At 54.9% G+C, this 14,812-nt stretch overlaps 1 protein-coding gene across 2 annotated transcripts in view; it reads right to left on the bottom strand.

The window, feature by feature from the left end:
• Nucleotides 1–1,821: 1,821 nt before the first annotated feature.
• The window catches only part of RIPK4 (receptor interacting serine/threonine kinase 4), a 30,852-nt gene continuing 17,861 nt past the window's right edge, over nucleotides 1,822–14,812 (bottom strand). For both annotated transcript variants that reach the window (XM_023630209.2, XM_023630208.2), the window contains exons 3-8: nucleotides 13,144–13,292; nucleotides 11,521–11,570; nucleotides 9,153–9,311; nucleotides 7,925–8,028; nucleotides 6,202–6,463; nucleotides 1,822–4,285 (exon numbers count right to left, since the gene is read on the bottom strand). In XM_023630209.2, the coding sequence (XP_023485977.2) occupies nucleotides 3,126–4,285; nucleotides 6,202–6,463; nucleotides 7,925–8,028; nucleotides 9,153–9,311; nucleotides 11,521–11,570; nucleotides 13,144–13,292 (1,884 nt within the window). In that variant the 3' untranslated portion in view covers nucleotides 1,822–3,125. The remainder of the gene's footprint in view (nucleotides 4,286–6,201; nucleotides 6,464–7,924; nucleotides 8,029–9,152; nucleotides 9,312–11,520; nucleotides 11,571–13,143; nucleotides 13,293–14,812) is intronic.

Here is a 14,812-nt window from a genome sequence, read left to right on the forward strand (position 1 = left end):
TTAACCTATCTCAAGACAGGAAGGGAAGTGACGGAGGTACCTAACAGAGAAAAAGCAAAGTTAAGCCAAATGGCAGAGTCTTAGTAAGACAAAGTTCATAGGTCTTGATTCCTGGCACAAAAGGCTTTTTGAAAGAATTGTCACTCCACAGGCTGGGGAACTTGGCTGGCGCACTGCTGGGCACAAGGCTGGGAGGAACCTGGCTGGCTCAGCCTCTGTGAAGGGACACAGGCTGAGGTGGCAGTCAGCATGGCAGAGAGATCCACCACACACTCGGGACCCGGCAAATGTGCACATATGTTGAGGATGATGGGGACGGACCTTCTCCTTGTCAGAGGAAGTAGATGCAACATGGATAAGCTAGAATAAATCCTGGGATGTTCGATGCTAATTGAAGGCATTGTTGCAAAATCACGGTTCTTAAAAAGATGCAGAGATGTGTACGTGTATATATGTGCAAGTTATGCACACACAGTTTCCCTACGTCTGTCTGCAGAGAGCACAGCCGTGATGACACCCCCGGAACAACGAGCACACCTAAGGCCCAGATCTTGGTTTCTAAAGACCATTCTCCACTGAAGAAACTGGAGAAACGGCTGCTTCTGAGGCTGGGCTGGGGGAAGCACAGATGAGCCTGGAACATCTCATGTGTCAGAAAGGAAGATGTGCTCAAAGGACGATGGAGATGCTTCACGGGGACACAAGCGTGACGGCACTCGAACTGGCCAACTCAGGGATAATTTGAACATCAAAATGAGTGATAACAATGGAGTGGAACCTACGGATCAAAGAGGACTCCGTGACTGCACACTGATAGAAATAAAAAATTAAAAGGAAAGCTACACTTCATACACAATAGCCCATCTGTGGTATTTCTGCCCAAAACACACAGCCTAAATTAAATCCTTAGCAGAATTAAGACAAACCTAAACTGAGGACATTCTACAAAATAACTGGGTGTACCTCCCAAAAAGGCAAGGTCATGAAGGACAAGGCTGAGGAGCAGAGGCCTGAAGAGTCAGGATAACCGAATACAGCGGGGGCCCGGCCAGAGGCGGAAGGAAGACACCCTTCATTGCTGCTGGTGGTGGTTGTTTTTTCTACAAACAGTTTTGAGACAATCAGAAAATCCTTGAAAAGGATTTATAGATCAGGTGGTAGTATTGTAGCACTGTTAATTTCCTGATTTGGAGGGGCTATATAGGAGAAAGTCCTTGTTTTTAGGAGATACACACTGGAACATTTAGGAGTCCTGGGGCACATTGTCTGCAACCTACCCAAATAGATGGATGGATGGATGGGTAGATGGGTAGATAGGTGGATGGATGGACGAGTAGATAAGTGGGTGGGCGGGTTGATGGATAGACGGGTGGATGGGTGGATGGGTGCGAGATGAGAAAGAAAACAGAATGATCAGGCCAATGAGATAAAATGTAAAAAACTGAGAAATCTAGGTGAAGGGTACCCCAGAGTTCTAGGCACTATTCTTATATTCTTTTCTATAATTTGTCATTATTTCAAAACATAAAGTTAACAAATGAAAACAAGAACTATAAACTTAGGAAGAAAAAAAAAACCTTGTGTTGGGAGCTTCTTCCACCAAGACTAGGTCAGCTCCCCGCTGGTGCACAGTGTGGAAGCCGGGGTCCAGCCTTCCACCTCCTTCGTGCCCCCACGTCACAGGCAAATTCAGTGCATACGGACCGCCCTTACCCAGGGCATCTCCACACCACAGAGGACCGTCTCAAACCGCTGGTTTTCAGAAGTCAGACGACTTGAGCTCATTTATATGAAAAAGCAGTCTCACTGACTTCAAAAAAGTAGAAGAGTACTTTGCTTTATTGACATCAAACAGAACTTTTTTTCTTCTACGCGTTCTATATAACAGTAGCACAAGGGAGTTAAAAGCAGGAGGCATATTAAAACATAGCCACTTCTAAGCAGTCTGGATATTTCCTATCATAGAAAAGAAGTACCCTGCCCACAGATTCACATTAACATACACGGTACGTTAACATCAATCTCGGTACCGCACGCCGGGCCACGGGCGTGTGTGCGTGCGGGGTTGCAGGCTGCAGCAAACTCGCGAACAACAGTGTTCGGGGGGGCACCACGTGGGACACACGTGACAATGAGGAATGAGGCTAATCTAATCTTTTACAGCCAGGAGTGTGCGGGGGTCTCCGGGAGCCGCCTGGGGGGGCTCCTGCGTGGTGCGGCCGTCTGTCCGGCAGGTCAGACACGCCCGTGGAGCCCCCACAACAGGGGCGTTCAGCACAGCCAGCCAGCCGACCGAAAATCAGAGCTGGAAAGAAACCGACGAGGAAGGAGGTTCCTCCACCTCGGTAATACTGTTTTTAGTCCAAAACTGAGGTTACTGGCTCTGGAGTTCAAAAAGCATTTTATGCCGTAAGAACGGAACGAGAGCAAGAAGATAGGCGTGTGGCCGCCCACGGGGACTGATGGAAGGACACATCTGGAGACCTAAGGGCTGGTAAGATAGCCGTTTTTTGTTTTAAAAACCAACCTTATTAATTCATACTCATTCCTCACAGACCAGACTATCCAATGATCTGAACATTTTGAACAGGTTTAAAGCAACAGTTGATACTGTGTTCATCTAGCAGAGATATTCTATTAAAACAAGAATCCCACTAAACTTTCTGGAACAGGCTGCGTGCCCTGCGGCCGCACATGAAGACAAAGGGCAGCTCCTCTGGTGTCTGCCTCCCCAGCTGGGGCCCCGAGCAATCATTAGGTGGCTCAGCTCAGGACAAGGCAGACCCAATCCTGCCCGCGGTTTTGTCACCGAGGGGCCAACATCAGGAGCAAGGAGCCCAATGAAATGACTCCGACCCATCGTCCCTGACACCGGGCGCACTGAGGGGTGGACGGGTCACACATCCTAACCAACTTCATCCAGGGGGGAACACGCCCAAGCAGACGCCCGGCACGAATCAGGAGTCGGCAACCCCCTGCCTCTTGACAGCCCGCTCGGTCAGTGTTCCACCAGGCCACTGACAAATGAGCGAAGCTGACCAGTGTGGTGTCATTCTGTCCCCTCAGGGGAACATGACGACGGGACAAGAACCCCGCACAGGGCCCCGGTCTCCGTGGGCAGCAGACTAGGTCTTGCTCCGCCGGAGAAGTGTGGCTGAGGGGCTGTGGCTGCCCTGGAACTTGAGGCTCTGCAGGTTGACGTGGGCCCCGTGCTTGAGCAGCGTCTCCACTGTCTTGGCGTGCCGGCCCTGGGCGGCCAGGTGCAGCGCGCTGAGGCCCTGCTCGTCGGCCAGGTTGAGCACGTCAGCGCTGACCAGCTCCTCCACCACCTCCGAGTGCCCGCTGGCGGCGGCCAGGTGCAGCGCCGTCTGGTTCCGGGGCCCCCGGGCCAGCACATCGGCCTTCTCCTCCACGAGCAGCTTGACAGTCGCCAGGTGCCCGTTCCGGGAAGCCAGGTGCAGGGCAGTGCAGCCCTCCGCGGTCACTGCCTCCCTGCTGGCGCCGCGATGCAGGAGCAGCCTGGCGGTGCTCGTGTGCCCCGTCTCCGCGGCGACGTGCAGTGGTGTCTGCGCGAGCAGGTTGCGGACATTGATGTCGGACCGCAGGTCGATGAGGATGCGGGCCACGCGGTAGTGCCCCCGCTGGGCGGCCAGGTGCAGGGGCGTCCTCCCGTCCAGCGTCTGGGCGTTCACGCTCACCCCCGGCTGTTTCGCCAGCAGCTTGACGATGGGCAGGTGGCCCTGCCAGGCGGCGTAGTGCAACGGCACCCAGGCGTCCTTCCCCTGCAGGCCCACGTCAACACCTCGGCGCAGCAGGATGCGCACGATGCTCTCCTGCCCGTGCTGGCAGGCCACGTGCATGGGCGTCCGGCCCTCGAAGTCCACCTCATTAATGGAGGCGTTCTTCTCCAGCAGCAGCCGCGTGCTGCACTCGTCCCCGTTCTGGGCCGCGAAGTGGAGGGCCGTCCACTGGTCCTCATCCGTGGCGTTGATGCTAATCTTCCGGGACAGCAGGAGCTCGACGACGCCCCGCACCCTCCTCTCCACAGCCAGGTGCAGGGGGGTGGAGCCCTTCCTGTTGGTCAGGTTGGGGTTGGCATTATTGAGGAGAAGCCACTTGACACACTCCTCCTGCCCGGCCTCCACAGCCAGGTGCAGCAGGCTGGCGCCACCGTCCAGGACCAGATCAACGTCCTGGGGCTGCAGGATCTTCATCAGCCTGCTGGTGTCCCCGTTCACGACGGCGTCCACGAGCTTCTTCTTCTGGACGTCTGTTGTGCCGAGATCTGCGGGCAGAGCAGACGCAGGGGTCAGGAGAGGCTGCTTACCTGCAGGTTCCCCCTGAGGCCCCGCTGGTGTCCTAACGGGGCCCACACCTCCCCACGGCCGCCACGTCACTTTTCACCTGAAACTGCTTAAGTCTTGTGCTGTCTGCACTGATTTAATCTTGGGTCTAGCGGGGAGGGGGAGAGCTTGGGCAGGTCAGTTAACGTCTCCAAGGTGCTCTTTTGTCAATTTGCAAAACAGAAATCATTCTGGCCATCCTGTAGGGCCGTGATGAGATCAAGAATGTAAAACTCAGGCCCCTGCTGGTGCTCAGAAATGGCAGTGATTACCAACAGGAAGGGAGGGAGAGAGGGAGGGAGGGCACAGACCGGCGCAGCCCCAGTCCACCTGAGAGCTAGCAGCTCCTACCTCAGCAACACCCCTCCAGGGCCCACCTGCCTGCTCCCAGCCCATCCTCCAAATGGTGGTTCTCGTCCCGGCAACACCACTAGAAAATTTCCTGCGATAACCCTCAAAGGACTGAGTCTCCGATTTCAGGAGGACCCTTATTCGCCATGAAAAGGGTTTTTAACATAAAAACTCTCCTGCATTGTCTAGAGTCCTGATTCACATTGAACAATATGCCCTCGCAAGAAACACTGCCAAGGGGACTTGCCTGGGAGGGCGGGGTGCTGGGTGGAACTAAGAGAATGCCATCAACCCAGTCTGGACCTGGTGTTTTTACTGTGACTTCTGAGTTGGGCCAGGAATTGATCCTCCCTAAGTAGGAAGACGTCATCCAGACAGAAAGTTCTACATCTTTCTCCGAGGGAGACGGGGTATTTCTTTCCTTTTATCTCATCTTCATGGCTTACCTCCCATCTGGCTGTCCAGCCACAGCCTTCCCCATCTCTGTGTCTCCGTCTTTTCTCAACCCTAAATGCCCTCTTTCAGCTCAAATTTTCCACTCTGAAAATCCCAGGAGGCCCACAGCATCCGGGAAAAGTGCTCCCTTCCTGGAGGAATTCCTCGATTCGTCAGGAAAAGCAAACATCCCCTCCTCCTGGTGTCTGCACCCCTTCCACGACCCTCCAGCACCGGGCCACCCCTGCAGTGCAGCCCCGAGCATGAGCATCTGTCCTCCCCTCCCAGGGCTGCAGCCTCCTGAGAGGCAGGACGTGACCGCAGCCCATCCTCGCAGGCAGCAGCGAGGGGCTACAGTAAGCACCAGCCCCCACACCCAAGGACCAGCGCTCAGGGCAGGGAAAGGGAAAAAAACACCCTCTAAAAAGAAAACCTATCAAAATTAACATCAGAAGACAGGATGAGCTAACTGAGAAGGGTCCCACCTAACAGGCAGCATAGAGACATATAGATGGGACCAGAGTCTAATAACCTCCCAGGATAAGTCACCCCTTACAATGCACAGCTGTAGTAGATGGGGACCCCAGAAACGAGAAAGCATGGGGCTATTTACCCAGCACTGTCTGAGAAAGGGGTGCAGGGCTGATATCAACAGAGAGAGATCTCCAGGGTGTGGGGTTCAATTCACCCACTGGGCTCCCTTGATGCAGCTTGGGGTTTTCAAGCTGCAAACCTGAGGTTGAAGCCTGCACTGGGTGTGGGCACAGGTAAGACCCCCCCTCCCCCCACCACGCACAAGCAGGTGCGTGGCCCCATTCCCTTACACTTAAGTGACACCCCACAGAGCTGCCCAGCCAGTGTCCATCTGTGCTTTGTGCTCAGTGAACTAACTATGCCACTGACCCCCAAAACCAATTAGTGAAGGGAGGGAGAAAACAAAGAATTACTGTGTGGTCAAGAAACGGGGTGCCTGATCCTTTTTAGTCGCTCACGGACACCACACACCCTGCCCGCGGCCCCCCAGCCCCATGATGAAGCTCATTCTTCCCCAGGGTGTGGGGTCCTTGCTCACCGCCCGTCGAAGGCTCCCGCTCAAAGGACAAGGACAGCGACCCTCTGGAGGAAAAGGCGGAGTCGACGGAGGACACCCCTGAAAGCCTCTTGCCGCTGTTGGCCGAGGGCAGCTTGGACTCCGAGGAGCTGCGGCTGAGCTCTTCCGGGCCCTCGAGGGTCTGAGAGATGCCGGAGTCCAGCTGAGACAACAGCTCGGAGAGGCTGCAGTCGGTATCGAAGGTCGGGGCAGAGGCTCGCTTGAGGGGCGCGGGCACGGGTGCCTGCAAGGACGAGCAGAGGGAGGTGGCTGAGACCCCATCCACGACACGAGCGGGGAGGCAGAGGAAGGAGGGTGGATGGGAGGAAGGAAGGGAAACACGTGGGTGCACCGTAAGCCAAGCAGGGGACTCAACTCCCCGTTACCATCCGCGCGGCGCCAGGGAGCCCAAAGACACCGCGCTGGGTCCACCAACGGAAACGACATTGGAAGATAAAGTGGACTTGATAAAAACGGCAAGTCCAGCATCACGCTGCCAGGGCCCCACCTGCCCGGTGGCATGGCACAGAGCGCCATCCGGACAGAAGGCAGAACACAAATAAGCTGCCTAAGCGTGACGCCTGAGTGCTGGGCTGTGTCCGCCCGGCACGGGTTGGCAGGGTGAGAAACAGAGGAGGGAGCCGGGTCCCTGACCACCTGCGAGGCCTCCGTTGAGCCGTGCGAGTCTGGCTTGGGGGCCGTGTGGACAAGGACAAGGAGTGGAGCCAGCTACAGGGACAACACTGGGCTCCAACCCAACATGGACCAACGGGACCCTCTCCAAGGGTCTCTCCTGACCGCTGACGAGAAAGGTGGATTTCTGGTAAGTGACCAGAATCCGTGGGTAACTCATTCTTCAAGTTCACGCCCACTTGTCCCCAAATCCTCCCTCTCCTTGGGAACTGCCCCAACTTGCAGCACTGACTCACAGGCGCTCGCTGGGTGCCTTCCTTTTTCCTCATCGGGGGCCAGCTCGCCTACCTCGGCACCTTTGCTCCCCAACCTCACACACACGCCCCTCCATGTTCAGACGCTGAGTGCCCCACAGAGGTTTGCTTAGCTCCCAGCCTAACGCCAATGGCCTGGGACAAACGCCAGCACCAGAGAACACGTCAGGAAGTCAGCTTCTCAGGCTTCACCCAATGAGTCTCATTACCTTACAGGTATTGGGTTAGGCCTGGCGTAATTTCTTATCACATCTTACGTCACCGGTGTGGCACTCAGGGAACAAATCATTTATGAGCAGTTAAAAAGTGCCAGGCCCCCAAGCCATGAGTGCAAAGACCCCCAGACCCCACACCCACTCCCCCAACCGGGCCCAGCAGGGGCCTCCCATCCCCTGCTGCAAAGAGCAGCCAATGGCGGCATCGTAACGCCCAGCACAGGCCTGCACTGTTCATTTGTGACCACAGCCAGGGTGGGGATGGTCGCAGTTGGGCAGAAAATGACTCTGGGGCCACCGAGGGTGGCCACAGGACCTGCCCTCCTGCCACCAAGCACAGGACTCCCAAGACTGGTTCACCAGAGCAGCAAGCACGTGGCCGCCTGGCACAGGATGGAGCTCAGATGGCAGGTCCGAGCCACAGAACAGGGGTGAGGGGTCCAGGCTGGCAGGGGAGTGTGCAGAAAGGAGAGGCCCGGGGTTCGGAAAAGTCAACCCGAGGCCCATGCAGCAAAAAGAACGCCTGCGGGCGATGCCCATTACCTCGCTCTTGGGCGCAGGCGGCGTTTTCACGTCCAGATCTCGGGTCATCTCTTTTACCTCCTCGTCAGGCTTTTCACACAGGTCCTCGGTTTCAGAAGTAATTTCTTTTGGGGAGAAAACGAGAAAGGGCACGTCACTCAGAAAAGGACTCGTGAGTACAGCTCTACTGAAACGTGCAACCTTGGGGATGGAAGAAGCAACACCCTAAGGGCACACGTCTTGGTGGACTCGGTCTGCACCGCAATTCCCACGCTGCTGGCCCCCCGCTGAACTCACAGACAATCGCCTGGGGCCTCTGAATGGGCCAAACCAGGCCTCCCACCAGCAACCATCTGCAGGGTCAGACTCAAGCAGGAGCCACGCTGTTGCAGTTTCCAAAAATCCTCAGGGAAACATCAGGGGACCATCTGCCAGACCCACCAGCCGGAGTCCCCCTGACGGCCAGGCTGCCAGCACCCAGCACCTCATTCAGGTTGTTTCCCTGAGTATTGCTGTTTTGTTTTGTTTTTTTGCTGAGGAAGATTCACCCTGAGCTAACATTTGTTGCCAATCTTCCTCTTTTTTTGCTTGAGGAAGCTTGGCCCTGAGTTAACATCTTGTGCCCATCTTCCTCTATTTCGTATGTGGGATGCTGCCACAGCTTGACTGATGAGTGGAGTAGGTCCATGCTCAGGATCCAAATCCGTGAACCTGGGCCACCAAAGCAGAACATGCAGAACTTTGACCACTTGGACAGGGGCCAGCCCCTTCCCCATGTGTTTTAAATGCAGTGATCGTCTTCATTTTCCTAAGGATCATTTTTCTAACCAAACAACACATCTGTTCCATGGGGACAAGACCCCAAGAGAAGTGCAAAGGAAGCCTCAGGCCAGCAGTCACAGCAGTCCCTAAAAGGCACATCGCTGCCTCGGACCCTGAACCACCAAGTATGGGCCCCTCCGGGCAGCAAGCCCAGCCCCGGGCGGGGGGTAGGGGTGAGCGGCTGGAGCTGACCACGCAGTTCCTGTCACGCCATCCCAGTCCTGAGGGCTGGAGGGCCTCAGGCAGGTGCCAACCTGTTCGTGCAGGGCTCACCTGGGTGCACATGTCTCTGCACAGCCTTCCCCATCCAGCCTCCTCCCCACCCCATCCTGGTCATCAACTCTGTCCCCTGTGACACCAGCAGAACAATCTAACAGCAACATTCCAGGGAGCCCCGAGGCTGGGACCCCTCGGGTGGAGCGCTCACCTTGGAAGGTGGGCCGTTCGCGCGGATCCCCATGCCAGCATCTCTGCATGAGGCGTATGAGGTTCCCACAGGCGCGCGGCCTGGGTCTGCAGACGGGCGGCAGCTCCGGGCGGTGGCCCTTCACCACTTTCACCATAATGTGCAGGATGTTCTTCTCATCTGCGAAGGAAACACGCCCGCGTCAGCACAGCTCTGCGGGGCTGGGGGCCGATTTCTCACCTCCGGGAGGAAAGGACGAGGAGCGCGCAGAGTGAAGCCCTCAATGTTCGTCCCCTGGAGCACTCCCCACCTGCACCCCACCACCGGGAGACCACGTGACTTCCTCTGCAAAGCACAGAGCTTTCTTTCATTCCTAGTCTTACAGGGCACGTGTGTTCTCTATTTTCCAGGTTTTAGCAACTACCTCTGATCTATCAAATGAAATCAGTGCATTGTATCACAGAGCAGATCTTTCTGGGCATGGAACTCAAAGGAAAACCGAGTTCAAAGGAGGAAAACATCGAATGAGACATGTTCCGCAGTGGGCAGTGCCTGCTGAAGGGAGAGGACACTTAGAAATCGTGGAGCCACATCATCCAGCCCCCAAGTGGACCCAAGCTCCCTGCAATGATGGACAAATGCCTGAATTCTGATGCCTACCTCTCCTCGGGGCACACAAATGGGGGCCTTTGCGCCCCACAATTCATAACGTGGGACCCCACCTGTCCTCCTTTCTAAACTCCATCACAAGCACGCCTGGACTCATTATTGCCGTCATCATCATCATCTTGGTCACAGACTGGGGGCGAAGGTGACCCTCGATGGGCCAGATTTCTGCTCTGCTCAGCCTAAAACCACACTGTCCATCAAGCTGCGTCTGAGCTCCTCATTCCCAGCAGCCGTCCGCAGCCGCACGGTTCCCAGCACGCCCACACGGGGTACCTCAGCGGGCAGCAGACGCAGAGCAGCAGGTGCGGGAAGTTGGCCCGGAGTCCCCGACGGCTGCCAGGACTGTATTCCCATGTTTTGTTTCACTTTCCCGTTAAACCTTGTGCAATAACCATCTGAGGTATCTACACATTATCTCCATGATAACTCAAGACGTCCAAAACCCAGCACGCCCTCTCAATAAAATGAAAGTAAATCCAACACCTGCAAGGCTTTCTACTGCCGAACACAGATGGAGAGAGTTCACGAGCCTCCTGTTCCTGCACCCTGCACTCCCCTATCTACCAAGCCACAGAGCACGCAGGCCTCGCCTCTTGGCCTTTACATCGTGAACCTGGCCTCAGGTGTTGCATCCGTCAGACAATTTCACGTCAGGCTGGCATGCTGCCACGCGGAAAAGAATTCAGACCACAGACCTCCATGGAGGAGGGCAGGGAGGGAGACGGGGGATTGGTGGGAAGACAATGGAGACACAACTCTACACTGGCCCCAGTCTGCACCTCAACCAGCAATGGACACCCAGACCTGGGGGCCATGCATTTACTCTGATCTGCATTTTTACGTATTTTTGGTCAAACCAGAAAATATCATGAGTAGCCCAGAGACGCCTGTAGAGGAAAAGGGAATCTTTCTCCAAAGAAGTGAAGAAGTGGTTGACTTTTACAATAAACCAAGTCAAGGCAGCAAAGCTTGGAGGACAGAAATCAGAACAGCTGCTGCCTGGAAGGGGGAAAGGATGCTACAGAGCTCGAGCCAGGTGGTGGCAACCTGGGTGCACCCGTGGGTGTCAAAATCCACTCCACGATTCTAGAGACTGGTTGCCCGACCATGTGAACGTACTTCACATGACTGAACTGGACGCTTAGAAATGGTAACGATGGTCAGTTTAATGCTATGTGTATTTTACCACAATTAAACATTAGAAAATTAAATAAAAGAAGGACTAGCTAGGAAACAATCACAATGGGCAAATCCAGAGACAGAAAGCAGATGAGTGTTGCTAGGGGCCGGCGGTGGGGGAATGGGAGTGACTGCTTAATGGACGTGGGGTTTTCTTCTGGGGTGATGAGAATGTTCTGGAACTAGATAGTGGTGATGACTATATAACACTGTGAATGTACTTAATGCTGCTGAGTTGTACACTTCCAATGGTTAAAGTGATAAATTTTATGTGATGTGTATTATATCTCACACAACACAAGAATTAGCTGGCACCTAAAAAAATAATCCAGTGAACAGACCCCTGCAGACCGGTGCCTTTTCCTGGATGGGAATGACACCACAGGAGCACTTTGTCAGCATATACAAAAGCCCACAGTGAGGTGGGCTGTGGGTCTCCATGTGGACCTCTTGGGCAGGACAGAGCAGCCTCACCACAGGAGAGAGTGCCCTCCGCGGCTCCAGGAGAGCCGGACCACTGCCCCAAGTCCAGGCCACTCACCTGCAAATGGCTTCTTCTGGGTCAGCACGCCCCACATCACGATGGCGAAGCTGGAAGGAAATCGGGCACGTCAGTGTCTGTGAACCTCTTTACATAAGGTCACGAGATCTCACGCTCAGCCACAAGCTTGAAGAAAACCACTCCAGTGTCTTGGAGAGAGAGATGACACCAAGACTTTCTCGTGAATTTTTTAAATGAGCAAACACTCTTATTGTGGGTCACACCACATCCATAGCTCAGAGGCTAAACAGACAAAACCCCGCCAACTGAGACCTAAGTTCCAGCAGCATGAGGGGTCCCCCAGAAGGATGCTGCTCTGTGACTAGACCATCAGCTCGCGGGAGAACGCCCATGCCTCCCGAATTCACCACTGTCTTCTCGCAAGCACTGAGCCTCAAAATGCTGACTACAGCTCTGGGTGTTGCGAGCAACCTGCTCACGGAGATTCCATCAGAGGGCTACTGAAGACAGCACACAGCAAAACGAGGTGGTGATCCCGCTGAGCCTCCCAAGGCCCTGTCTCGGTTGTTGGAAATTATCCACATATATGCGTAATATATAAAATCACTCGATACTACAAAAAAGAGCTCAATCTGACACTTTTTTAAAAAAAAAAAAACAAAACCAGGAGTGCACACCTTGAGCCAACACCCTGTGCCGAGTTGACGGTGGCTGTTTAGAGAGAGGCAAGAATTCTTCCTTGAAAACTGAAATCTGCAAGTTCAAAAGTTGAAACGCTCAACTCTAAAATAAACAGGGAATCTTGTTGTCCCCAAACTCGACAAGCTGTGACTGGCCCCTGAAGATCCCTTCACCAGCAGACGTACAGCTAAAGCCCAGCTAAACACACACACAATGGTGACTGTCAAACCAGTCCACCGGGACTCCAGGCGGTGGGTGGCGATGACAAGAAAGCCAAGATCGAGTGCTCAGGGCTCAGGGTCACAGTTACCGTGTGTAAGACGAGAACCACAAGGAGGAGCTGAGGGCAGGCCCGCACACTCCCTCTCTCTGTTCTTCTCCTAGGAGTCTGAGTGACTAAGACCTTTACAATTTCGGAAAGGAAGGCATCGGATGACTCGTGGCTTATCCTCCAGGACATAAATCCCACGGATGGTGTTTTGTGAACAGTCCCCAGCGCGTCTGCACTCCTCTGTCAGAGGTAAGTGACACTTGGCAGAGTGAGATGCTGGCCCAGAGGGGACTGGATTTCAGAGAGCCCGAATCCACATGCATACAGACACGCAGACTGCTTAAAGCCGCAGGTTTTCAGCAGATAAGCTGTAAAAACCCACGTTTCTTAAAAATACTAGAGCTTTCACAGTGTGCAAGCAGCCAGTCTAGTTACATAACTGGCTCCAATCATTAACATTTTGCCTCCTTGGCCAGCAGCACCCACAGGAGACAGCGGTCTCTTGTCTACCTGGGGTGGCCTGCAACCACCAGCTCAAAACCCCAAACCCTTTCATTTGGACTGAACCTCATGTCTGATGGCACCAAGGGGCCTCTGGGAAAAGCACCGCTCAGAGCATGAAGAATCGTTCAGAGCTTAAGAATCGAGGTACAAGCCCCCCGCGGGGCCAAGCACGCAAGGGCTCCGGGGGCTGCACACCTGTCACACACCTGTACACATCGTGCTTGGTGTCGAAGAGCCGGCTCTTTTCTCGGATGCGCTCTGGAGGGAGGTAGGCGATGGTGCCAAAGAGGCCGTCCATGCTGAGGTCGTGCGAGTGGGACAGCCCATTGCACTTGGCCAGCCCAAAATCGGAAATCTGTAACAGAGCAGTGGGAAGTAGGCTCAGCGAGCTGCTACTCTAGATGCTTTATTAACACCTCCCCTCTGCAGTGTTGGAGGGCGCACTCCCCAACACGGCCGTACCAGCACAGTCGGGAATCAGCCCCTGAGAGCCATCACCTGAGCTCCCCCGGGCAGGCAGGCAGGCAGGCACAATTGGCTTAGAAAGAACGAAGCCTGAAGCCATCAAGAGCTTGATGCATGGGGGAAAAGGTGACACTTTAAGGAAGGAATTCACTAGAGGGAGAGAACTCAAGAAGAAATATAATCCTACTTCTGTCAGGCACAAAGTCTGCCATTGTGGTCGACAGCCCCCAAGGGCACGAAGGGAAAAGGCAGCCCTGAGAGTTCTCAGACAACACGTGAGAAGCCGGGTGCTAGAGCAGTGGTTACACAATCGCCCCAGCTGGGCAGGCGGGCAAGTGGCAGCAGGTTCCTTAAGGGGAAGTCCAAGTGCCTTAAAGGGAAGGGCACCTTCAGAAGCCCTTCAAAGCAAGCAAAACACACCACACAACCTGGTCCTCCATCTGCACCGTTCTGGGATCTAGACACTTGCTGGCTCCTTCACCAAACGTGCATCTCCTCCCCCACAGGCCCACCGCCTGAGGGGCACCTGGACCCAGCTGCTCAGACCCACTCCTCCGCCTCCTCGTCTCCTCTGGGCAAAGGTCTCCAGAAAGCTCCTGGAACCCATGATGGGGGAAGCAAGCCATCCCGGACTCCCCATGGGGCGCAGGCTCTGCCTCCAGCTCCCCACCTCCTGGTGTGAACCAGGCCCCCCGGAAGCCGCGTGTGTGGGATTGGGCCACACTTGCTGGCAGTAAGGGACTCAGGATGCCCGTGGAAAATGGCCCCTTTGGATGCTCCTTCAAGGCTTACGGATTTTTTTAAGACTTCTAATTAACTCCGGGGCTCCTCCTCAAACACACCTACATAGGGATAGGAAACGGGGCTGAGTCAGGCCCTGGGTTCTGGGCTCACGGTGCCCATGGGTGAGCCAACGGCCTGGCGCCACCACCACGGAGCACGGGGAGAACTTAGGACTGGTGACTCGGTCCTTCAAGGGCTCTCTGATCACATCTGCTGGGAGGTGATGGGAAGGAAGCTCGCCAGACTGGACCCAGCTTCCACTTCTGCAGCCAGGCTGTGCCAGGACTGGCGTGGGTCTACAGAGTGGCCTGGCCCACTCTGGGCCCCTGGCAAGGTCTGTTCTCTGGTCTTCAAGAAACTCCTCACACAGGAAGGGACATCACCCAGAGTCTGCAGATCGGTAAAGCAGCTCGGGGCTGGGGAATCTCAAAACAAGTTTCAGCTCAAAACTCTCAGCAGCTCGAACCAGATGGACTGGAATGCAGGGATCCTGGTACCCAGTGCCCCTCTTGCTGGCAGCTTTTTCTCTTCATTTCTGCCATTTTCAGACAAAGTCAGCCACTTGAAAATATATTTGGTGAAGGAAAATAAGCATGAATTCTATGTAACAGCTCTGGCATCAAAAAG

Source organism: Equus caballus, chromosome 26, assembly GCF_041296265.1.
Source record: "Equus caballus isolate H_3958 breed thoroughbred chromosome 26, TB-T2T, whole genome shotgun sequence".
Taxonomy (NCBI): Eukaryota; Metazoa; Chordata; class Mammalia; order Perissodactyla; family Equidae; genus Equus; species Equus caballus.